The sequence below is a fragment of the Girardinichthys multiradiatus genome, chromosome 12, assembly GCF_021462225.1.
Source record: "Girardinichthys multiradiatus isolate DD_20200921_A chromosome 12, DD_fGirMul_XY1, whole genome shotgun sequence".
Lineage (NCBI taxonomy): Eukaryota > Metazoa > Chordata > Actinopteri > Cyprinodontiformes > Goodeidae > Girardinichthys > Girardinichthys multiradiatus.
In genome coordinates this window covers 33773982-33800918 of record NC_061805.1, presented here as the reverse complement: position 1 = coordinate 33800918, position 26937 = coordinate 33773982, and the positions used below count along the sequence as shown (strand labels likewise).

The 26937-nt window shown below is 37.2% G+C and overlaps 1 protein-coding gene across 1 annotated transcript; it reads right to left on the bottom strand.

Annotated features, from left to right (window-relative positions):
* Nucleotides 1-2035: 2035 nt before the first annotated feature.
* On the bottom strand, nucleotides 2036-25144 carry LOC124877870 (leucyl/cystinyl aminopeptidase). The gene is made up of 22 exons (XM_047381468.1): nucleotides 24756-25144; nucleotides 22388-22482; nucleotides 20907-21109; nucleotides 18822-18933; nucleotides 18468-18725; nucleotides 18191-18381; nucleotides 17896-18034; nucleotides 14848-14982; nucleotides 14604-14724; nucleotides 14367-14518; nucleotides 14158-14271; nucleotides 13951-14082; nucleotides 11561-11695; nucleotides 10618-10772; nucleotides 10454-10542; nucleotides 10187-10370; nucleotides 8720-8876; nucleotides 8318-8502; nucleotides 7969-8130; nucleotides 6366-6506; nucleotides 6172-6253; nucleotides 2036-4826 (listed from the first exon to the last, which is right to left on the bottom strand). Exons 1-22 carry the CDS (start codon nucleotides 24781-24783, stop codon nucleotides 4695-4697), a joined length of 3102 nt encoding a protein of 1033 aa, XP_047237424.1. The 5' UTR covers nucleotides 24784-25144; the 3' UTR covers nucleotides 2036-4694.
* Between the last annotated feature and the right edge of the window lie 1793 nt (nucleotides 25145-26937).

The window sequence follows — 26937 nt, the reverse complement described above, 5'->3', positions numbered from 1 at the left end:
TACACACTCTGTTGCTCGCTGACTTAGCTCTCATCCACACACAAGACCACATCCACATTAGATAGTTATTAGAAAGGTCAGTTCTTATGCTGTTCTTTTTATTTATTTCATTTATTTTTTATGAACAGCTGTTTCTGTTGTATATACAGACATAGAATTGAAACAAAAAGCAGTTTTTCTGCTCCTCAACTCATTTGCTACAACTTTACAACAAAGTTTCTAACATAAAGGTTAATAATTTGGTAAGAAAATATACATTGCCCCCAAACTTAAGCACACAAACAAAAACCACAGAGAAACTTTTTTGAGGAGCCACACTGCCATTTGCTGGTAAGAAATATGGTGGCTTGCAAACATTTAAAAGCAGCAGGAATGCCACTTCAAGCAGTTTTTTTGTTGTTGTTGTTGAAAGCACTGCTGTGGCTCTGAAATTTACGTCTATTTTATATAGATATACATGTAGTTTCTCTCTGTTAGTATGTGAAGATGGGATTTTAGGCTGCTGCTTTCAGATCCCTTTCAGTTTTCATCAGATGAGGTTTTCTTACTGAAAAGCCTAGATTTTCATTTCCAGGCATAACTATGAAATCCATTTTTAACAGCATTTAAATTTTTACTTTTACATTTCTGATTTAGAATGTTTTATTTATAATAACGCTATCAAAACCTAAGGTAAAATGGACTGGTGTCACTTTAACTCTGTACTTTCTTTGTCTTGGTAAACATGCATGTGAAACAAGGGAAGATTACATAACAGGAAAAGTTAAATAATTTCCCTAACTAGAGCTAGCATGTTTAAAAACAGGGTTTTAGAACACATGGTAAGCACACTGATGCAGACTATTGCATTGCATCAAACAGAAAACTAATAAACAAAATTCAAATCAATAAAAATGGACAGAAATCTGTCCATAAGGATCTATCCAATGCATTAACAAAACCTGAAGGGAGAGTGATGAAAAGGTGGGGAAATAAAACCATTTGTCACATAATAATGAGAAATCACTTAAATATTAAAAAAGAACTTGAGGTATTGCATATAAAAATGTGTACTGTTCAGATAACATCTCAACAGTGAAGCTAAAAAATGTTTATTAAGGCTTGAAACTAATATGAGCGATTACAGATATTAGCTGCTATAGAGAGATAGGGGAGCATTTGAACAAGAGCAACAGATAAATTAATGCACCGATTATGCTTTTTCTAATCCTCAGGTTGAAGTATTATGATCTGGGGTTGCTTCAGACGCCCTGGTCCGGCTGGGTCCTGAGGACTAGAGTTGGCTATCAACTGGTTTCATGCAAGATCCATGTATCAGATTGATTATATTCAGATTAGTAAAGAGTGGTTTTTAGAACAGGTGCTAGATATCTATATATATATATCTATATCTATATCTAGATATATCTAGATATAGATATATATAGATAGATAGATATCTAGATATATCTAGATATAGATATATCTATATCTAGATATAGATATATCTATATCCAGATATATCTATATATATCTATCTATCTATATATAGATATATCTATATATCTATATATAGATATATCTATATATCTATCTATATATAGATATATCTATATATCTATCTATATATAGATATATCTATATATAGATATATCTATATATCTATCTATATATAGATATATCTATATATAGATATATCTATATATCTATCTATCTATCTATATATATCTATATATATATATATATATATATAGATATATATATATATATCTATATAGATAGATAGATAGATAGATAATGTTTATATATATCTATATTATAGATATATATAGACATATATAGATATCTATGTATATATAACATATTATGCCTTCTGTCACCACCCCCCAAGAACGTGGTATAGCAAAACAGCTCAGAGGGTACACAAGTCAAAAAAGGAACTACTGAAATACAGAATACTACTAAAATATCAATGAAAACAAAGGTTTTCTTATTTGTAAGGCAGTATATATTACAAAAAACACTGTTGTTGTACAATAATGCCACTGAAGAAAAGTTGGATGCAGCTTAACTTTATTTGGAGTGTCAAAAATTATTATCAATGAACAGTTTGTTTAATCAAAAAGGCTTGCAAAGCAGAGAAACTTGAACTTCGGTCAGTTTTTGGAAGAAAGAAGAAAAAAACTCAGTAAAAATAGAACAGATGAACAATGAAGGAAACTCTGATAGATGATGATGGAGTTCCCTTTCAATTCTATTAAAAACAAAAGCAATGTTTTTCCCAAAACTGCTTAGTTCAACAATTTGTATCCATATCTAGCAATTAAATCTCCACAGCATCTACAGGACACCATCTCAGTGCAAAAACAGACCATCTGACAGTTGCACTACAAACACGGTGCTCTCCTAAAGTCCTGCATATCACAGAAAAGTATCTGAACACTCAATACCATCAAAATAAACAAAAAAACCAAATCTCTCACAAAGTACAGTGAGAGGATGACAAAATGACCGGCTGCAATATTGATGATCTTTAAACAGATTTAAACTGTGATGAGATCCTTTATAGTCTGATTCAGTAATTCGTTTTTGTCTCAATTTCTTATTTGGAAACTTGCAAATTGTTATCCAGGATCAAACCATTACCTTTTACAAATTTCCTAACTTCCAGAATAAAATTTCTAGATTTATTTCTAAATTTTTAAATAAATTTCTACATAACTACTTGAACCTGCTTGAATAATAGTCAGGTTTTATTGTGTGTAGGTGTGATAATGTTTGGAGTCTGGCATTGGGCAAATGCTCTTGAAGGATCTAGACTAACTTCAGCTCTGTTTTAAAATCTAAACTTTTTGGACATGTCAATTAAGTTAATATCCTTAACAAATTGCAGATTTTTAAAAGTTGTTTAGAATGATTGGTGCCTTTATTTTATTTGTATACATTTCTAAAAAATATACGTTTTATATAAGACTTAATATTTTAAACCCAGTTTAGGAACCACAGGTCCAGTTTAATCTAAATTTAAAGCTGTCTAGAGACCAAACAGGGAGTAAAATAGTACGTCTTCAGTAGATTTCTGACTGAGTATGCATTCAGTCATTAACTGAAGCCAAAATACTCACTAGTAACATGTCAACATGTGTGATTTGGCAAGTCAAATGTAAAGCATGGAAATTTAATACAGATCAATGTAAAGACATTTGGAAAATGTATATAAAAAGAAAAAAAAAACACTTTAGCAAATCCATACTTTTTGAACATATTTTTGTCAAGTTGTCTTTGAAGGTAACATTAAGAGGAACGTTTTCACAGATCTCTTGAGATGCCTTTGAGTGTAACTGGCACTCAGTATTATGTAACCACACTGTTTTCAACATGTGAAACAAAAGCTTCAACAGCAACATGTTGATAAAGGTAACAAGAAAGTGAATCTAAAGAAAGTACCTCTCTGGACGTGAATCTGTCTTTAAATAACATTTCAGAAAGAAATTTTGTCACATGTGAATAAATAACTAATTCTGAGGACTGACATGCCTGGTTAACACCACAGCAACCTCTGTGTTTTTTAGACTAATAAACAGCAAATCATTAATAAGCACAAACACATAAACACATATGCCTTGTATCTCTAATATGCACAGTAGCCCTTGTAACACGACATTCATTAGCAAATGACCCCCTTTTGGTTGTCTAAATAAGGAATTATGGAAATAACAAAACAGCTTTGACCTGGACTCAAAATAATTTGGACTTTACACTGTACACAAACAACAGAAATCAAATCGTAAAATATTAAAAGTCAACATGTCCAAAATGGTATTTCCAAAAGCACATTGCTGAACATATTTACATCATAGTTACAACTTTACACAGGAGTGGACAACAAAAAAAAGAGCGGAGACAATAAAAGTAGAGCAAAACATGTGGATCAGAGCTGAAGTTGGAGAAACTAAATAAAGAGACCAGTGGCTCCAGTGTTGGCTGCCTGCTCTCACCTGCTGTAAGACACATTGGGTGATCTAAACCTGCACTGGTTTTCAGTACATCTTTTTCTGCACACAGTGGAAAGGTTTCTTACTACATTCACTAACTAATGCCAAAGCAGTTTGGCATTTTAAGCTATCAACATCTCACCTGATTATGATCAGCATGGCAAAATGCTTTAGTTCCAGGAGTGATAAGGATTTATTTAACGCAACTGCATCTCACAGTTCCTCACTGCTGCGGAGCATCACACGGCTTTGTCTTCCTACACAAACAGGCTGTTCTGACACAGTGATGTCAACGTTAATTTTAACTTGTATTTATCGAGAGAACATTTTAACATTTTATAGCTTAAATGGTTGGGAGCCTGAGATGCAGCAGGGACTAAAGGAGGTTAGTGTCATTATTTGAAGCACGATTGTCTAATAAAGCACAAGGTTTAGATGAGAACTGCAGAAGTTTGGTTGACAGCATAAAACACAAGGCGTGTGAGTTGAGTCTCACAACAATAAGTCAGACGGACAATCAGAACCACCCTGAGCTATCAAGTAAAATTGACAGGACTCATCTCAGAAACTTTTCATCCAGCAAGAGCCGTTGATTAGTGCTCTGGTCTGGATACTGGGAGTTAAGGGACAGAGTCCAAAAATAGTGCAAACACTGCTGCTGTCGTGAAGGTGCACCACACCTGTTTGTTAACAGGGTGAATTACGGTTAAATTAACCTTCCTAATGCCATTTTCCAAAATCTTTCAAGTTGCTCTCCATCCACCGTTTGTTCAGCCTGATGGTTTCCAGAGCCTCCTGCACGCTCCTCATCTGAGAGCCACGCTGCTTCAGGCTAGAGAAGAAAGCCTGAACCTGTATAAGACAGAAAGTGATGAAAGAAGTCGCTCCTAATTCCTCATAACAAGTTTACAGACTTAAATATCCTTTGAACTTATTCACTTTTTGTCACATTACAACCTCAGTGTATTTTATTGGGCGTTTATAATTGTCCATACGACAAGCAGTCCATAATCATGTCTCATACATGGCTTTAAAAAAAAATCTAACAAATAAAAACCCCAAAAAATGTGTGGATCTGTATTTAGCCCCAAAAAGTAAGCGCTTTGTAGATCCACCTTTTTTTAGATGTCCTTCCCAACTTTGCACATCTACAGACATTTCTACAAATTCTTCTTTGTAAAATAGCTCAAGCACAGTCAGATTATAACGAGCCATTAACTGCCACAAATTCCCTACTTCATATCTGGATTAGGACAAGGCCATTCTAACACATGGGTATGTTTTGATCTAAACCATTTCATTGTCACTCTGGCTCTATGTTTAATCTCATTGTTCTGCTGGAAGGTGAACCTCTGCCTCAGTCTCAAGTCTTTTGCAGGCCCCATTAGGCCGTCTTCCAGGATTGACCGTATTTAGCTCCATCCAGCTTTCCATCAACACCTGCCAACTTCCCTGACCTCATTGAAGAAAAACATCCCCAGCGCATGATGCTGCCACCACAATGTGCTTCACTATAGGAATGGTGTGTTCAGGGTGAAACCTCTGAGGCTTTCACAGAACAGCTGGAGTTATATTGAGAATAAATTATACTCAGATGGAGTGTATTAACCTCTTAAGAGGTTTTGTGAAGTTTGTGCTCGAAATAACACACCCAAATCTAATTGAGTTTTTCTCAGAAATTACAAACCTAATGTTAATAATTATATTTTTTAATTGTGAGTGACAATTCTGGTCTTTCTTTGCTGCTGGTTGAGTAAATGTTGGGTGGATTGAGATCTCTGCTTTCAGCAGACATGGTGTTTGTGTGCGTAGAAGCTGTGTGGTGAACAGCGGGGACCCAGTTTTCCAGTGGTGCCATTTTGCGGAGTTTGTTTTCTTTCCGATTCAACTGCTTGTAGTTTCAACTGTGTTTTGTGTTTGTAGAAATGGTTTATATCAGCTTTTAGCCAAGATTCAAACACTTCAGTGGATACCACATATATTTATGTTTAACTAAGGAAACTAACTGTAATAAAAGTAGAAAAATAAAAAAGTAAAATTCTTCCCTCAGTTTGGGAGGCTGGGGGTCAAGGCAACTGGTGTCTTTTGGGTCATCAGAGAAGAGGGGGTTTCTTTCAGTTCACATTTATGTGCTACTTTGTGTTGGTCAATCATATAAAATAATCGTGCATATTTCTGTAATACAGTATATACATACCTGATCAAGGTGTGCCTGTGTGGAGAACTGGGAGGTAGTGGATTTGACGATGGTCTGGATGGCAAAGGAGCCCACAGGAAACCTACAGTCAAAAGCATAGAAAGCTCTAATGACACTCAGAAGTACTGATTGTTTAATTATCAGCTAAATTGATCCTAATATGTATTTTAAGGAATGGATTTGATGAGACTTACTTCTCTATGAGGCGGTCCCAGTTTACTTGTATAAAATCCCAAGCAAACAAATAGCCAGCAAAACCATTACACACGGTGTTGATGATCAGAGGAAGCTCCTGTGTCTGGATGATATCCCCATTCAGACCTGCCTTGAGAATCCTGCACAGATCAACATAAAAAGCACAAATACTGCTCACAATGCACTTCTAATCGAGACCACAATGCAACAAGAGTAAAAGTTTGTAGTAAGAAGGAAGACATTGCGAGAGGAAAAGAAATAAACAGAAAATGTAATCTTGTACAGTGTATGTCAACCATATGTCGGTAAATTGGTTAATGAGTTTCTTAATGTATGAGAATGTATGAGTATGTAATCAATGCATGAGAAATGTATGCAGCTATGAAGCTAATCATATTTACAGCAGCTTGTAAAGTATTTATAACTTTTTAACAATTCTTAATTTTGTCACATTACAGCCACAAACATCTAAGTATTCTACTGGGATTTTATGTGACACACGGACACAAAGTTGTGCATAACTGTCAAGTGGAAGGATTAAAATACATTTACATCCCTCTTAGAAAATACTTTGCAAAACCAACTTTTGCTATAGTTATTGCTGCAACTCTTCTGGTGAACAGTATGTCACTTTTAGCTTTGTACATCTAGAGACTGAAAGTTTGCCCATTCTTCTTTGCAAACTAGCTCAGATTCAGTCAGACTAAATAGAGAGAATCGGTGAAAAACAAGTTTCTTGCCACAGATTTTTAATTGGAAGAAGGTCTGGAGTTTTACTGGGCCCTTCTAAAGCAGAAATTTGCTTTGGTCTAAACCATTCCATTGTAGTTCTGCCTTTATGTTTAGGGTCAATGTCCTGCTGGAAGGTGAACCTCATCCCAAGTCTTTTGCAGCCTCTAACAGCTTTTTTTCTAGGGCTGCCCTGTATTTAGCTCCTTTCATCTTCCCAACACCTTTGACCAGGTTCCTTGTCTCTGCTGAAGACATGCATCCCCACAGCATGGTGCTGCCACCCTCATGTTTACTGCAGAAAAGGTGTGTTCAGGGTGGTGTGCAATGTTTTCCACCACAAATAGTGTTTTGCACTTAGGACAAACTGTTTAGTTTTGGTTTTAATCTGATTAGAGCACCTTCTTCCCCCTGTTTGCTGTGTTTCCATAGCTTGGGGCAAACTGCAAACAAGACTTCTTGAGGCTTTATTTCAACACTCTTCTCATCATTCTTCAGTAAAGGCCAGATTTCTGGAATGCATGACTAATAGTTGTCATGTGAACAGATTCATTCTCTGCAGCTCCTCCAGAGTTACCAGTTAGAGTCCATTTACTAATTCTTCGACTTCTGAAGACAACTTACCGTACTGAATTTTATTTAGGGGCATCAGAGCAAAATTTATATCACCAAAAACAGTTGAAAAACATACCTTATTTCTTCTACACTTCCAGAATTAAGCACTACTTTGTGTTGGTCTGTCACATGAAATCCCAATAAAATACAGTGAGATCTGATTTTGTTATGTTTGTAACACAGAATTTGCAATACTTCAAAGAGCATCAATTAACTTCAATGCAGATATATACCTGTTTAACACAAAGAGACCCTTACCATGCAATACGACGTGGGTCTTGAGTGAATGCCAGGCCTTTTAGCATCTTTCGCTTCTCAGCATCATAGGTGGTAGCTGTGTACAACTGGAGCAAGGTTTCCCAATCATCTTCGGACTGAGCTGCCACTGTAAAGACAGCTTGCTGCAAATCACCTGGAATCCTGCAGAAATAAATATAAAAACACAAATGTAAGAATGTATTCAGTTCAGGGTTTCTGCTTTAGTCTTTATCCTAAAACACATTTACATTCAAGTTCTGTCAATTCTTAGATTATTTCTCTCTGTTAAAAGATGTTTAGGTTATATTGTTCATTTGAAGTCCATGGAGTTCTTGAGTTCCTTGCTTACTTGATGGTGAAATTGGAGTCATGGTACTTTTTGAACAGAGATTTGGCTTGGTCAGTGCAGCTTTCTTCATTCAGGATACAGGCTGTCGAGACGAGGGCTGAGCGCAGTTCCTGTTTTGATAGACTCTGTTCCTCTCCCCAGGATTGATTTTTCATCAGAGAACCAAAATGATTCAGAATGTAAGCCTTTAAAAAAAGAAAAAAAAAATCCTGGATACATTATCGATGAAACGTTTCTCCAGTCAAAAGTAGGCAAACAAAAGTGAGAATATAGTTTACAACTTCATGAATTGTTAACGCTTTTAAATTTGGGACTTACAGACAATCGAAAAACAAGCATTTGAACGTTTTAGATGAAATTTAAACACATACTGACTTTCTAAAACATTTATAAGTAAAGTACCTTCATTCGAGCTGCCAAGCCAGACTCCTGTCTTTTATCCAGCAGTCTGTAGATACTGTTGAGCTGCAGAAGAGCTTCTGTCACAGGAGAAGGCTCTGTTTCACCAGACATGGAGTTCAACAGGTGGAGGACTTGTTGAAAAGGTACACGTCCGAGTCTAATGACCAAGGCAGTGAGAAAAGGTGGAAGATTAAAGTGAAATATTGGAGAAAAAATGCTTTTTGCTTTCACAGAATAAAGATGTATCTCAGCAACGTGGAAGATAACTGAAACATTAATGTATTTAAGTAATTCAATTTAAATCTGTTTGTATCCAGGCATATTAATGGAAAGTTGAGTGGAAGGAAAAAGTGTGGTAGTAAAATGTGAATGAGAAACAGAGATAACCGAAGTCTCCAGAAGCTTATGAAGCAAAGCTCATTCAAGAGCCCGTCTGAGATTCACAAGGTGTGAACTGTATCTGAGTGAGAGGTTCAAGAACCTCGACATACGGAGGTATCCAGGACATGGTCAAAACCGTTACAATTCTGTTGTTATACAACTCCTGAACCAGAAATAACATCGAAAGTGTAGTACCAGGGGTAAGGAGACTGTTGTTCAGGGGCCCAACATCGTCTTGTCAGATTAAAATTTAAGTTTGCATTTTGTTTGGAAATCAAGCTCCCAAATTCTGGAGAAAATGCAGAACCACCAAATCCATGTTGCTTGAGGTCAAGTATTGAGTCTCCACATTCAGTGATGATTTGGAGAGGCAAGTCATCTGCTGGTGTTGGTGCGCTGTGTTTTATCAAGTCCAAATTCAGTGGACCAGTCTACCATGAAATTTTAGATAACTTAATGCTTCCTTCTGCTGTCAAGCTTTATGGAGATGCTGATTTCATTTTCTACTAGGACTTGGCACCTACCTACACTGCAAAAACTATCAATACCTGCTTTAATGACCATGAAATCACTGTGCTTGACAGGTCAGTAGACTGGTCTGACCTTAAACCCCATACAGAATCGATGTGGTAGGAGACAATCCAGATGACCTGAAGGCTGCAATTAAAGTAACTTGGGCTTCCTTCCGGAGCCAAAGGCTGATCACCTCCATGTCATGATGCATTTATTCAGTAATTCAGTTTAAATGAGCCCCAACCAAGTACTGAGTGCATATACAGTACAGTGCATTGACAGAGCTTTCAATAAGCTGACATCTCTATATTAAATATTGCCTTTTATTGTTCTAATGAAATATTCTTGTGTTTTGAGAAACAACTTTGGGTTTTCATTAGCTGTAAGCCAGAATCATCAATATTTACAGAAATCAACGCCTGAGAACATATCATTCTGTGATGAATTCAAGTGATGCTAAATAATGAGTTTGACGTTTTGAATTGAATTATTCAAGTAAATTCACTTTTCAATGATGAAATTTATTTTGGTGAACTAAAGTTAGAAAACAATGTTCAGATGTGTTGTGAGTACCTGGAGAGAGCAAAGATGTTATATATGAGCGAGGCCCGGTCTTCAGGTGTGAGAACACTGATGTTTTTGGACAAAGCCTCAATAAGAGCATTCCAACCGTCATTTCCATAGTCAACAATGTAGAAGCCAGTATTCTTGTAGTTTAATTTTAGCCACTTTACACTTTCTGGCACCTTGAGATTTTCTAAAACACACAAATATTCGTCAATACGCACAGTGTCCTAAACACTGAGATATATTACGGCAGGGTTAAGCTTTGTACTGTACCTGTCTTGTACTTCAGAGTGTACATCTGTCTGCATTCGAGGGCCAAACTACAGCTGTCGTTCACGTATGTGATGGGAATATTCCACAGTCTGAAACAGAGATCGCAGCACAGTTGGGTTTTATGTTGAAATTCTCAGACTGATGAGCATGGTGATGAAACCCACCTGGATTTTTGTGTGGTGTTGTCAGACGTGAGCAGGAAGGGTTCCTGAGAGATGGTCACCTGATCTCCTTTGCGACTCACAGTGACCAATGGGAAGCCTTTCTGTGATGTCCATGAACTCATCATCTCGGAAATATTTTGAGGTGGTGTGGAAACCTCAACATGCAGGCAGGAAAGAAAATAAGCAAGATGGTAGAAGGAATCATTTGAAGTGTTACAGATAAATGATAAAGATTTTATTGAGGAAAAAAAATATCTAACATGAATGACATATAAACACAGGAAAAAAACAGCAAAGCTTTAAACAGCAAAGTATATAAGCTCAAAAGAAACAACCCACTTATCCTGAATAGTAAAGATAACAAAATAAGGTCATTATTAGGTGAAACTAAGTATTGCTTTTAGGCTGCATGAAAGAGTACTGATGATAAAAACCCATGACTAGAGATGCACCGATCAGGTTTTTACATGCCAGTGCCGATTTCCAGATTTCTCAAGGGTTGACCTGTTCATTCCGATTTAGTTTTTAAGCCCTAGATTCAAACTCATTTGTTTAAAATTTTTATTCTGAACTTTAACACTGACCATAAAAGACAAAGTGCTGCAGGCAAATTAACAGAAATTCCTGTTTTAAATGTAGCAGAAAATATACTACTAAAGTATCAAAGTAAATACTCCTCATCTTTAGCTGTTTGTTTTAGTAAACCTGAAAACAAATTGCAAGAACATACTATGTGTTTGCAGAATAAAAAAGGAGTTTTCAGTTTTAATGAATTTACTGAACATGAAATCATTTCTTAAGTGTTTGACCTGCATATAAAGGATAAGAGCCAATCGAGTGGACTAGTAATCAATGACCAACGGATTGGTGCACATTGATAACTTATGAAAACAACATTATAATAAATGCACACATATCAAACCTGGGTAAAGCACACACATACCTGTGTAAGGCTGTTCCAGAGGTTCTCAGTCTCTGTATTTGATCCACTATATGTGTTCAAATACTGAATAATGCCTTTTTTGAACTGCTGCTCCTTTGGCAAGGACGCATTCAGCATCAGGAGAATCGATGCACCCTGGAGAGCAGACCCACAAAGCATGCACAATTAGAACCAAGATAGATCATTAACTACAGCTATAGTATAGTGTTAGGTCCAGTTGAGAAATTTCTTAGAGGTAAATAATCAGATATGAGTGTTTAGCAGAAGGACACAAAATCTTTAGTTAACTAGGCAAGTTATAAACTATCTTACTATATCTTTATACTTCGCCTTTGAGAAATCATTAAAGCTGTCTTGATCAATAGTTCTCCAGGCTTTTAAACACCTTTTAAATCATATTTTAATCATTTTCTGTTCACTTTTTCTGAAAAGTATTTTAAAATAATTGCAAATGTTGCAGTGTGAACTTAAAATAGGAAATCAGACAAATGGGGGACAAAAGGAGAAGCGTCAGGGGAAAACAAACTATCATCAGCAGATAAGGTAAAGGTTATCTCTTCCAGAAACTGAAAATTATCCAGTGAAGACGTAGGACTTGGGAGATGCGTCTTTCTTCTGTTGGTCATATACTGTATGCCAGAAATTTAACTAATAGCTCTTTGGTAATAACCTTGTTGGTGTTAAAATATGATTGTATGTGTCAAACTGTATTATTTTTTAAATGTTTACAAATTAAACATAAAAGATGTTAACAAATCCTTTTTTTAACAGCCTAGATTTCACTCTTTACTCTTGATGAAGGTTGATGAAGATGTGGTGTGGAAGGAGTTTCCCTTTTAAATGGAGAGTAAAAGATGACCTACCAGAGCGACTGGAGATGAGTAATTCCTGACCATGATAACATATATACAACCTAACCTAACACATAGAGCCTAAAATGCATAATATTATATTGATTCATTGACTTCATGCTTTTTTTCAGACATTTTTATGTCTCCACTGAAACATTTATCTCAAGACTTGGGCCGCTCTCTCATAAAACTATAAATGTAATAACATTTTTAAAGAGCAGTTCCTGCTTTTATTTTTCTGGTAGAAAGCTTTTAATATTTGCATGCTGAATTCCTCCTCCATGAAAGAAGGTTTTTTCTGTTGTAAACCAGAATTAAACTGATAAATAGGTTACAGGAAGGAGGTAATGTTCTTCCTATAGTGTGATATTTATTCAGGGGATTTCTCGAGCCGATTGTACCCACTGTGCTAAACGTACTGAACTGTCTAATTTAAATCATGAATTACAATAAGAATTCATTCATTCATCTTCTATATCACTTATTCCATAAGTATGGGTCAAGGGGGGGCTGGTGCATACCTCCAGCAGTCTATGGGCGAGAGGCAGGGTACACCTTGGACAAGTCGCCAATCCATCGCAGGGCAACACAGAGAGATACAGGACAAACAACTATGCACACACTCATTCACACCTAAGAGCAATTTAGAGAGACCAGTTAACTTAACAGTGATGGACTGTGGGAGGAAGCCAGAGTACCCGGTGAAAACCCACAGGAAGAACATGCAAACTCCATGCAGAAAGACCACCAGCCGGGAGTCAAACCCACGACCTTCTTGCTGCAAGGACTGTGCCACCATGCAGCTTTGAAGCAGTGTTTTGTATATTTACTCAATGGTGTGGCAGCGCTAACTTCAATAAAGCACTGTGTACACCAGCTAATGGTGGTCACCTTTTGGCTGTGGTGGAGCTTTTAAGGGTTAAAATCATCAGTGTTTTTGTTACATTGAGCTCTATGACGTAACACATTATTTGCTCTTCATTAAATCTCACATATCAAGTATGTTACGCTACATAATTAAGCTTATCAAGATCACTGTAGCAAATGAATCTAATAAATTTAATTTGGATGAATCTCAACTCCTTAATGGTGGAATAATAGCATCATTCAGGTGGGTGAATATATCTGAAATTTTGAAAGACATCAGCACACCTGTTGATGTCTTGTTTTGCTGACAATCCTCTGGCACGACTGTGTTGATCTGCATTTAAATAACGGGTAACTATGATCCGATTACTCAGGAAGGATTTTATGTCACGTGAGAATAGTTGTGATTTTCACAAGGTCTACTTTTGACAGAAACAGCCAAGATGCACGTTAATACCAGCTCTAAACAGGGCCTGTTTATGCATAACTGATATATATCAGGTATAGGTCAGAGTTAGAAGGCCTTACTAACAAAAAGTGTATATCTTGGAAAAAGTGTATTTCAGGAAAGTCTAAGTCTCCTTGGAAGCAAGATATAAAGCAATGAGGCATTGCCAAATATCTTTGCATCACATTGTATTTCTGTATTGCATATAACACTCAAAGCAGTACCTTTTCATACGAGACAGAGTCAAACATTTCTTCAACTTGTTCAGGTGTATTAACCTCTGTCGACACGGGGTGGGAGGAGTTTAGTGCATCTTTGTCCATGGCTCTGAACCGCACAGACAGGAATAAATTACCCTGCAAAAAATGTAAAAACAACACTTGTTGCAAAAGTACACAAATAAATCTGCCAAGTAAAATGTTCCAACTTACAGTGTCAAGATTAGGCAATATTTCCTGCAGTGACATGTACTCCATGTAGGTGGCGAAGCCTTCGTTGAGCCAGAGGTCATTCCACCAGCTCATGGTTACCAGGTTTCCAAACCACTGCAACACAGAGATGGATCAGCAAAATGAAAATAATCACAGTCTCTGCTCCTTTCACAGAGGTGTCAAATAACCAAATAAATAAAAACAACTACCTGATGAGCGAGCTCATGAGCTATTACAGAAGCTACTACTTGTTTTTCGAGATGGGAAGAATTGCTGTCCAGCAATAAGGTGGTCTCCCGAAAAGTAATAAGCCCCCAGTTCTCCATGGCTCCTGCCAGGAAGTCAGGAATGGCCACCAAATCTGACAAAAGAGAAATGAAGCTAAATAAAATAATACCAAGAGGTGTAATAAGACACTTTTTGTGCAGATGTGTGGTTCTGCTCACCTAGTTTCTTCAGGGGGTATTCAATCTCAAAGAATTCATTGTAAAACTGCAGCAGTTTGGAAGCTGTGGCCAAAGCAAAGCCCGTCTGTTCTTTCTTCTCTGGTATAGAATATACAGAGACCTAAAACCAACAGATGTGGATATACATCACAAAAACATTGAAATTGCACAATGTTTTCAAACTAATTATTGACGATCCTGGCTTGAACTGACAGCAAAAAAAAATGCTCATTTGAAAACCTACATTTGTTCCTTTGGCATTGGTGCTGACAGAAGTGAAGTTACCAACAATGAAGGCCACCAGATATGTGCTCATGTTGACATTGGTCTTCTCAAACTCATCCTGCATAAGGACGTTGGAAATAGGTGTGGTTTTGGCCTGAAACGGAGAGTGCTGGAATTATGTCAATACAAGCCCAACTTGCAGGTAAATAAAGGTGGTTTTGAAAATCAGAAAGCAAGCAATTAAAAACAGTGTGCCGACATTAGGGGCTGCCAATCTCTGTTGGTTATAGTCCTTAGTATAAGCCTAACCATAAATCTGCCTAGCTAACCTTGTATAGATAGTGTTTAGATTATAGTTGGTTCTAGTCATAGACTGTATCATGGTATGAACATAACATTTAACACAAACATGCATAACATGAGCTAGATGTAAAACTGAATATAAAGTATTCCTACTGTGGCAAAAAGTATAATTTATTACATTTCTCAAAAATTATTTACATTGTTATAGATCCAATATACAATTGAAACCAGATATTTACATGCCCAGCATAATCAATCACACTTTATGAGCAGACGTAGGTCCATAATTACACAGAGTTAAATGCACACACTCATTCACACCTTTATCTCAAGACTTGGGCCGCTCTCTCATAAAACTATAAATGTAATAAAAAAATGAAACAAAGCCCCTTTTACTAGAACTGAACGGAAGCTCAACTTAAATCTGATGATCTTTGCCTCACTGTAAAGCTTACAACATTGTCTGTATGCATCATCATCGTTCATTGGATCAGTAATAAATAACCAAGGTATTTCACCTTTTTATAAACCTCAAGAACATTGCTGGACAGTTTAAACACAGGAACATTTTGCCCATTATCCTGCTTGGTTCTACATTTCAAAATAACACGTTTCACAACATTATACCTTATTTCATATTGCACACCATAATCAGTACACATATTAAGAAGCTGCTGAAAACCAGCCCTACTTGGGCTGAAGACCACCAGGTCATCTGCATACATAACATGGTTAATCTGATGTATGCAGCATCCATCCAGTGTTACAGGCTCTTAGCTGCATGGGCAGGCCATCATATAAATTAAATAAAACTGGGGAAAAAAACCCACCCTGTCTAACACCAAAGGAGGCAAAAATACTGCTTCCCCATTAAACCTGCATCTTCTGATGAGCAGTAAGGGAGGACCTTCACAATATACCCAGGAAATCCCTGTCGCTTTAATTTTCCAAAACGTTTTCTGTGGTTCATGTAATCAAAAGCTTTGAAGAATCATACAAAAATGTTATTTTTTTCTTATTAGTGCATATGTAAACACATATCAGTATCATGCTTTGGTTTGAAGCCAAATTGATTATCCAGGGAAGATATGTATACGCATCGACTTTGGAACCTTTGATAAAATGGGTTCTTTCCAGGACGATCTAGCCTTATTCTACCTGACCATTTTATGAAATGGTCTGCAGTATTGTGATCCAAACCACAGGCTTTATTATCAGGTCATTTATGAATGGCCTCGTATACTTCATGGGTCATTATACTTATAGATTCATTGCCCATGTCAGGATCATTCACATATGTTTCACTTTTGAACCAGGCCTTTAATATAAAGGCATCTTCATTGAATACCGGCTAGTCTAATTTTACAATAGTTATACTATTGGTGACTTGATTATTAATATTGCTGGCAATTGCTCCACATTTATAGTAAGAGCAAAATGTACATGGTCTGACAAAGCTACTCGATACTTAGGCATGTTTTCTAATGCTGCATGCTTATCAGCTGCACAGATGCAATGGCCCAGCCATTATCTACTGCGCCAATGTTCAGACAAATAGCCTTTTTTTTCTCACTTACATTAAATCAGACCCATGTATTCCTTTTTTAGGAAAGTTGGGATTTCCAGAATTATTTCAGTAAGCTTCAGGCCAGAAATAATGAGAAATAGGTTTTTAAACTTTATTCAAATTCAAACGTTTCCATGCACTCTCTAGTATTTGGTATGATTTCCTTTTAACTGTCTGACTTGGCTCAAATGTTTTGAATATCCTTCCACAAGCTTCTCACAATAGTTTTCTAGAATTTTGGCCCAATCCTTCAGGCAGAACTGCTGTAAGCCAGTCAGGTTTGTAGGTAAACTTATTTGAACCTTTTCAGCTCTGCTCACCAATTTGTGATTATGGGAATGATACTGGGACTTCAAAACATTGATTGTATTGTCCTCAAGCCATTTTTCAACTAATTTGGGTATATATTTTGGGTCATTGTCCATTTAAAAGACCTGCTGGTACCTAAGCTTTAACTTCCTGGCTGATTTCTTGAGATTTTGCTTTAATGTTAGCACAAATGTTATTTTCTCATTTTGCCATCTCTATTTTGAAGCCCACCAGTCCCTCCTGCAGAAAAACACCCACAAAACTTGATGCTGCAATGCCTGTACCTCACAGTTGGGATAGTGTTCACAGGCTAGTAAGCTTCCCCCTTTTTCTTCAAATGTAACAAAGGTTATTGTGGTTAGATTTTTTATTAGATTTAGATTTATTAGATGTATTTATTTTTCACACCACAGGACATGTATCTAAACTATAAGTCTTTGTCCCTGTGTATATTTGCAAACTGTAATCCATTCTTTTTCTGAAAAAAAAAAATCAGCTCAAATCTAAAGCTGTTTCGCAGCTTCTACCTTTCTTTGACTGGTGGAAACATGTCTTTGCTGTTGGGTTGCTAATCATTTCACACTACCCAAATCCATACAGATTTTGGTTGAAAATGACATTTGATTTGATCGGTTCTGTGCCACTTAACACACTTGCAGTCTCCAGCCTATGCCGAATTCAAGTTCTGCTGATCGTCCCAACTAGTGCAGACAAATGCAGAACTTTCTCAACACAATTGCAGGTAAAATCAGGGGGGGAAAAAACAGTCAGGTCATTTTTCTCCAGCATAAGGTGCAAAAATTACTGTCATACAGACTAATGAGAGCAGAGCACTACAATATGTGCACCCTCTTTATGTTACAGGTTAAATCCCTAGTAGAACTATACCTGAGGCATGTTTGAAAGAGTCATATAGCTTGGATTTCTGTTGATTCTTATCAGGAAAGTGGCTTTGAAAAATGGCTCATCAAAACAAGGGAAGGCCTTTCTGGCTGACAGCGGCTCAAACTGTGTTGCAGCAAGGACTCTATGAATAAAAGATGAAAGTTATTAGGCACATAAAACAGTCAAACATCTGTTTTAAGTTGTTGTCTTTACAGCATTTCCTTCAATTAGGTCCCATTAAGAGTGTAGATAATTTTCTACATGTAGTAATAACACAAATATTACTATTGAAATGTACCTTTTGTTTCCATCTTTATCAGTGTACGAGCTGTTGTAGAAACCATCATAGGTGTGTGAAAGATTAGCAGAGTAATCAAAGATTAAAACACACTGTTGGCCTGTTTTCAGCTCCTCTGGGAACTTAACAGCAATCTGCTGTCGGGGTTTGTACTCCAGCACAGTCACATCATGGGCCTGCCCATCCCCCAGCTGGAAGAGAGGGCATATCCAATCAGCAACAAGACAGAGGGCAAAGTCAGACATAAATGTTTTAACTACTCCCCTTTCAATCCAACCTTAAACATAGCTTTGGTAATGTTGAGATTGGCAGCATGGAGCACAATTCGCTTTGTGCTATGAAGCACAGACATTTTGATTACAGTTCTGCCAGTAAAGGTCATGTTGTCGAGGTCGGGGGTCAAGGTGAGCTCATAGCTGAGTGGTTGGATGCTGTGCGGCAGTCGGAGTTCGGCCCATGGAAACAGTTCACCGTTTGTGGAATTAGGGTAGACTGGCTCAAGAGGTGCAGTCTTATTTGACTTAGGACAGCCAGCCTGCAGAAAGATTAAGGTTAAGAATTGAGCCACGGAGTCAGGCATTGATGGAGCAAGAAGTAGTAGAATAGACTTTTTAAAAATTATTTTTCCTACCCTGGTAAAGGTACAGCCAGGTAAGAGGTACATCACCATGACCAGTGAAGCTACTATCACCAGGACTAACACACATGCAACCATGGTGCAAGCTGAAGGTCGTGAACATGTCCTAAGGCCAAAAATTGATTAACATTATTTTAAAATGCATTTTTTCTAAGTAAAACAAGGTTGCAGTCAGATAAATGTAAGACTTTTTAAGATGAAAATCTTAGATCAACATTAAACAGAAAAAATTAATTATGTTAACCCAACAACTTATAGTTACTTTCTTTAGAGAGGAGGGAGCTCCTGTTTTAGCATTTATTCATTGGCTTTACATTTGACCATCAATTCAAATTTTTTGTCCTCACTTTTAAAGCAGTCGATGGTCTAGCCCCAGCATACATTAATTACGGTACCTTTCAGTGCTCCATCACACATCCTATCTCATCCCAGACCTCAGATCAGTAAACCAGAGGCTGCTGGTGGAACATCTGACTCCTTTTAAAACCAGAAGTGATGTGTCTTTTAAAGTCGAGGTCCACGGTTGTGGAACACCTGGGCCACCTTCGTTACGCTGCACTGATTCACTACGTTCTTATAAAAAGTAGCTAAAGACACCTCTTCTGGACAAGCTTTTACTGAACAAGAACTGGACTGTAAGGTTTTATTTGAATTGTTTATTTTATATCACATGCTTTACACTTTTCTGGGTTTGTCATTTATATTGTAATTATGAAGCACTTTGTTGTTTTTGTCCTGTGATAAGTGCTATATAAATAAAATTTACTTCATTACTTTCTACCTTAATATCTTTATTATGGAAAATATTTTTTCAATTTTTAGGTGGTATGACAGCAGAGGTGGGCAATGTGGCAAAGGTTTCATAACATCAAAACACTGCTCTAAAACAAAATATATTTAGGCAAAAACACATTTTTATCAGATTTTCATCTATTTGTGCAATTTTGCCAACTTGTGTCAAATAAAATGGACTTTTAAGACCTGAGTTACAGACGAACCTAAAAACTGCATTTTGATTTAAAAGTTAAATAACATATCTAGGTAATGTGCATGTTTGTTACATAAATGCTACCCTTATGAAGCTAAAGGGAAATAAAACTAGAAAATAAAACTCCATCTGGACAAGACCACAGAAAAAGGACACAATGTACTTTACAGATGATATTACAGCCTCTCTGCTATGGTGCATTGTTCTCCTTCACATTCAGACATCACCAGAGATGCAGCGAGGAATGGGCCGATCTGACAGGCTGGTCAGAAACTCAATAATCTGATTGTTTTCCATTAGGTAAACCCACCAAACCAACTGGGTCACTCTGACAATATTATTCTTCAGTGTGGATGATGTTAACGAATGAAGAGCATCAGTATAAGAGGAAACAAAGATGTAAAATCTATTAGATGTAAGATGCCGAAAGGTCTATTTGAGACATGTCAATAATTCATTCAGATTGTAAGAAGGCAAGATAGAGCCCAGTAAATAACAGGAAGGCTGAATGGAGCGCAGCAAAAAATCTCTGTTTTTTTTTTTTTTACTTTTGGCCTGTCAGCCTGCGTCTATGATGGAACATCCTGGATTTGGAAATGTAAGTAGCCTTTTGGAAATCTCAGAGTAAAAGTAAGGAACTATAAAGGAATACACACAGGGATGGATAAAATCACTGTAACAGTAAGACCCTTTTTTTACAGACACTTCCCTCTCCTACACAAAGTGTGGCATCAGCTGTGCTCCTAACATAAATAACTATTAATTTTTCAAGGCAGAAATATTTTAATTGTTCTTCTTTTATTTACTTATATTATAGTGCTTAAAGAGAAATCAGAATCAGTAAAAATCATTACCAGCAGGTCTAAGCTTCAGAAAATCCTGTAATCAGAAACTGGACACAACTGTGCATCTCTATAATCATCACGTGAACCCTCCATGTATGAGAATGTTATATGAAAAATTCACTGATAATTCCCAAGACCTGACCATAACTAACTTCCAGAAAACAACTGAAGATAATAAAGTTAAGAAATATATTTTAAGACATCAACAGCAAATAAACATTTTCTAAGACCCTGTTAGAGTGTTACCTCGGTGGAGACTGCCTGATGTAAGGGGAGGAGTTAGATCTGTGAGCAGAGCTGCGGTTCATAAAAGACATTCCTAGGAGACGTGCAGAAGACTCGCAGTCCTCTTCATCATCATCCATGTCGTTTTCTCCCAGGCCACGCACCAGCAACCGTGAGCTGCGAGGCTCATATGCCACCTCATCAGGGTCGAGAGTGGAAAATGCCTACAGAGATGACATCAATTCACTCTGTCATTATTCAGAAAAAAATGCCTTTGTGTGTAAACTATTTAGCATGGTGTGCAGTGGGGAGAGAAGCAGCATAAACAAGTAAAAAGCCAGGAACACAATTACAGGTACAGCTCAATTTTTCACATTATGTCACAATACAGCCACAACTTTTAAAGTATTTTAATGGGATTACATGTGATAGGCCAACACAAATTGGTGCATAATGTGAAGTGGACGGAAAAGCATGTATGGTTTTTAAAAACGTTTAACAAATTAAAATTCTAAAGGTGTGCATTTTATTTCTGTCCGCTTTAGGTCGACACTAAATAAAATCCGGTTAAATCAGCAGCCTTCAGATGTCACCAAATTAGTAAAAGACTCAACCTTGTGTAATATAACCTCTGTATAAATACGGCCATTCTGTTGGTGGCAGCATTATGCTGTGGGGATGCTTGTCTTCAGCACGGAAAAAAAGCTGATTAGATTTGATGACTAAATACAGGACAATCCTGCAAGAAAACCTTTTGAATACAAAAGAATGCAAAAATGCAAAATCCAAAAGAATTGGAAACAAAATAGCAGAGGGTTACCTTCCAGCAGGACATCCAACATAGTTTAGATCAAAGCAAATTATTGTTTTAGAATGGCACAGTCAAAGTACAGAACTAAATCCAATTGGGATTTGAAAATTGCTCTTCACAGATCCCTTCCATCCAAATTGATTGAGCTGGAGCAACTTTGCAAACAAGAATGGGCAAAAACTTCACTCTCTAGATGTGCAAATGTGGTAGACATACCCCAAAGGTTTTGCAGATGTTACTGTGAAAGACACTTCTACGAAGTACTGACTCAGGGTTGTTAAACACACGCAACATTTTTAAATTAGTTTTCTCTAAAAATCTCCTCATATTCCTTCTGCTTCACAATTATGCAAAACTTTGTGTTGGTCTCTCATATAATCCAAATAAAATATAACAAAGTTTAAGTTGTAAAGTGAACAAATATGAAAACATTTGAGGCGTATGAATACGTTTGCACGACTCTATAAATAGGATTCAGTTCCGAACAGACAAAGGTAAAATACAGCAACTAAGTATATGAACACAATAGGAGTAGGCATTACAGTGTTTTGGATTGGCAATCTTTTACCAAACATTCTTCATGTTCGCCACCACATATGTTTGGTGACACTTGGTAGCAACTAAACTTAAACATTTGCCATTTGGTGCAACTTCAGCCTTTTACAATTATCAAAATATGAAACGGGCATACTGGAAATGTGTTGGAGTCTTTGGCTAAATCCACCACATCAGGCTCTTCTTCGAACATGCTGTTCTCGATCATGTTCCTCGGCAGGTTAGTTCGCTCTGCGAAGCACAAAGAAAGAAAAACTGACAAATGATTCTCAAAAAGGGAATCAAGCTGTGTGTGTGGGAGAGGTATACTCTAACAGAATACAAATGTTGAATTATATTGGCACAAGGCGTGTTTGATCTGTTTATGTTTGAGTTTTTTTTTCTCACAATGTGGTGACAAATCTGCAGTATGAATGCAAACACTAGCTTCACTGACTGGATTTCTGCAGTTTCCTGTAAGTGCACTTTCTACTGTTTTTCCCCATTTGTGGCACTCTGACCTCAATAAAACAGGTTTGTCTGCCTGCAGAGATATTTTTGTTCTCATCTATTGAGACTGGCTATCATTAAACAATCTAACCTAGGTGGTTTATTTAGCTGCCACAAAATGAAGCAACTTCAAAAGTCGTTACAAACTGAAGCAGCAAATATTCAGTCCTTGTTTTGTCACATGCCTGCTGAATAGAAAAACTGTCACTTCCTCAAACCAAAATGCATCTTCAGCAACAGGAAAAGAATAAAGCTCTGTTTTACTAAATGCATGGCATTTTGAGGCAGTCAGACTCTTTACTACTGAAGTAATTTGTGAAACAATTGGAAGCATGTTCAGCTTCCTAATTCGATAACTATAGTAGTAACTAGGTAGCAGTGCACTAAGTCCTCACAATTCAAGCTTTTACAGGTGATGACCAGTGCATTATCTCAGTATCTGATGGATGTGAGGGGAAAGCAGAGCGAGTGGAAACACCCACATGCTGTTCACTTTAAGTTAATGACAACAAACAAACACCGCTGAGCTTTAACTCCGCCAAACCATGTCAACAGCCCAGACATGTGAAAGCAGCATTATCTGAGTTTAGTTACAGTGTTTCTGATATGACTTCAGTACCGTCTCTCTGTCTGGACCACACTGCTGTGGTATGAATGTCTATTAATAGGTAATGAGCTAAGTAGTTCAGTGCTGTGTTATTTCCACAACAGTTTATGAAAAAAAAAAAAAAGCCATACAGTCACATTATGCTTTCAGTGCTGGCACAGCTTTAGTGCATTGCTGTGTTATCACAGTAATACAAGTTACGTAAGCCGAAAGACATGTTTGGATGAGAAAGGAACTGAATAGGGTGGTTTTCACCAAACCAGGCAAATATAATTTATGTCTTTAAATATGTTAACGGCTGTCAGTGGTTTTCCTGTCACTCAAAACATGTATCATCTTCACCTTCCGCCACGAGCCTCTACAGTGTCTTGCTAATGTATTTGTACCTCTGTACGTTTTTCACATTTTGTCATTTATGACCACAAACTAAATGGTTTTTTGGTTGCTGCAGCATCACGCTGTTGGGATGCTTTTATTCAGCAGAGACAGGAAAGTTGTTTAGAGCAGGTGAGACAATGGAGGAAGCTATAGATTATTGACTTTGGGGGGGTATAAAAGTGCAGGGCACAATTTTCAGATTTCTATTTTCCTTTCAACTTAGTACAACTTTGTTTTTATCTGCAACATACAACCACCCCAGAAACATTAAAGTGTATGTTTTTAAAGTGACAAAATGTGGATATTCTTACAGTGTATGTCTACTTTTGCAAGGACCTACAGCTACATATGAATCGCTTAGCTACAGTCTGTTCCTTTATTCATCTTATGGTCACCACAGGTCACCACAGTACGTGGCTGCAGAGGACTGACATTTATTTAGAGTTTTGTTTTTATATTCTTTCGCTATCTGATCAAAGATGTGATTGTGAAATTCGTGTTTGGTCTTGTGCTGAAAAAAAAACCTCATAACTAAGATTTCTCAAAGATAAACAAAAAGAGAAGTTGAATGGCTGTGATTTAACTGCTTCTCAGTTTGCTTTAGAGTTGCTGTAGTGTCTGTAATTATTATTGTTTGTTTTAATAACGCCCTGAGACTAAATCAGTGGTTATGAAACAGCTGACTTATATCTCTTTACAAAACATTTCTAGCCTTAAACTAACAGGCTTTTACCTAAGTAAATATATAAGGTAACATCACTGCTGTGCTTTCACTTTGAACAGGAAAACAAGTTCCTGTTTATTAACTGGATCTTATCTTACATATCCTGATCACAGCGTCGTTAAACACAAATAACATGTAAGTTTTCAACTTCATATAAGAACATTTCTGCTTCTCACCCAGTAAAAGAGACAGTGATTGTAGTTGTAAATGTCATCGTGTCACCGCAACACACACTGACCCGATAGTTATTAGCTGGCCTATTGCTGTTAGCTCATGACACTGTTACCCACCGTCTTCCGCTCTTACCTGCAGTGTTACTGTCAAACAGATCCATAGTGATTTATTTCAAAAGACTCCCTCCTGTCCAGACGGAACTAGAAGAACTGAACGTTCAAGGACGTCCGACCGAGGCGATGTTTTATGGAGGGCCACAACCCACCGCAAGCTCACAGTTGTTATCAGCAGCCTCCCCCCACTGTAACAGGCTGAAAAGCATTCAGAGGGCTAATGTTAGCTGCTCACAACTTTACCCCTCATGATTGGCTTTTAAAAAAACAGATAAACACAGTAAATGTTTCTTTATAGTTAATTATAAAAAAAAAAACATAAAACAAATCTCAGTCCAACGTGTTAGGCTAACTACAGCTGGATAAATGACACTTTTCCTCCTCTCCGGACCAGTTGTTGACAACGTTCCGTCTAGTTACAGTGCTAACATCCTATTGGATGACACTATCAGGGGGCGGGGCTAGCACGCAATACGTACAACTGTACTTGAGCACGCTATTTGATGCTGCTGTCATACACTAACATCCGCTAATATAAGAAATGTATACGTTTAAAGGACTTTATAGTAATACAATTGAATACGAAAGGCATGAATGATAAAATAAAATAATTTTGGCTAATAACATCTGAAACCAGATGTTCACATACACTGTAAAAAAAAATTTAAAAAAAAGACACACCACCTTTTATTGATATTGTCAGACATTAATCAGACTTAACCGTTCCTGTATTAAACGACAGAATATTGAGCAAGACAACTAGTAATGAGAATTTTTTTTCACACTTCTTCAAACTCAGAAGTGTAAATAAATGTTCTTAGTATTTGCTAGATTTTTTTAAACTGTACGACCTGGGTCAAACGTTTTGGTTTCCTTCTACAAGCTTCTTTCAAATGTTTGTTGGTATTTGGACTCAGTCATCCTGACGGAAATGGTGTGCCTAAATCAGGATTGTAGGCTGCCTTTCTCACACACACCTTTTCAGCCCAAACTACATATTTTCTACTGTATTTAAGGATGCTTATTCATGACTTTATCTCTTCAAGATTAGTTTATAGTAATGCTCTTTTCTCAAGTTTTACAAAAGAAGAGTCTGTGAGGTCTTAAGATGGCGCAAAATGCAGCAGCAAAGCAAGACAGGTACCAGTAAATATTCACGAATCATTCCAGTTCTATAACCTCTGTACTGGCTTCCGATAGATGTTAAAGTACATTGTAAGGTATTTATTTTAATGTATGAAATAGTCAATGACATTGGGGCTGCATATCTGATCTGTTGATCCCCTATACACCAGCATGTCCGCTGCAGTGGGTAGTGATTTGTTCAGCATCCCCAGGGTTTGCATTAAAAACAGAGGGTGGGCAAGCTTTTTCATATCGGGCACCAAAATTGTGGAACAATCTACCTCTAGTGGCAGGCATGTTCACTCAGTGTTTATAGGTCAAAATAAAGACCCATTTGTTTATAGCTTTGAACTGTCAGTATTCAATTCAATTTTCAATTCAGTTTTATTTATATAGCGCCAATTCACAATACATGTCGTCTCAAGGCACTTCACAACAGTCAGGTTCATACATTCCAATTAATCCTAACAATTGAACAGTGCAGTCAGAGTTAGCTTTTTATTCAAATTGGATAAAAAGTTTTTCTATCTAAGGAAACCCAGCAGATTGCATCCAGTCAGTGACTTGCAGCATTCCCTCCTCCTGGATGAGCATGTAGAGACAGTGGACAGTCACTGGCGTTGACTTTGCAGCAATCCCTCATACTGAGCATGCATGTAGCGACAGCGGAGAGGAAAAACTCCCTTTTAACAGGAAGAAACGTCCAGCAGAAACCAGGCTCAGTGTGAGCGGCCATCTGCCACGACCGACTGGGGGTTTGAGAGAACAGAGCAGAGACACAAAGAGAACACAGAAGCACTGATCCAGGAGTACTTTCTATGGGAAGGAAAAGTAAATGTTAATGGATGTAGCTCCTTTAGTCGTTTCACCTAGAAAGAAAGAACAGATAAACTCTGAGCCAGTTTTCAAGGTTAGAGTCTGAAAAAGAGCACATAGAGTTAGTTACAGTTAAGATCAGTCAATTGCCATGTCTAGGAGAGAGAAAGGGTTAAACACTAAAAGACAGGGCCAAGTGGATCATCGGTAGAGGGTGAGCATTAAGTTGTTGCCAGCAGAAGCTTGGATGATGCCCCTCT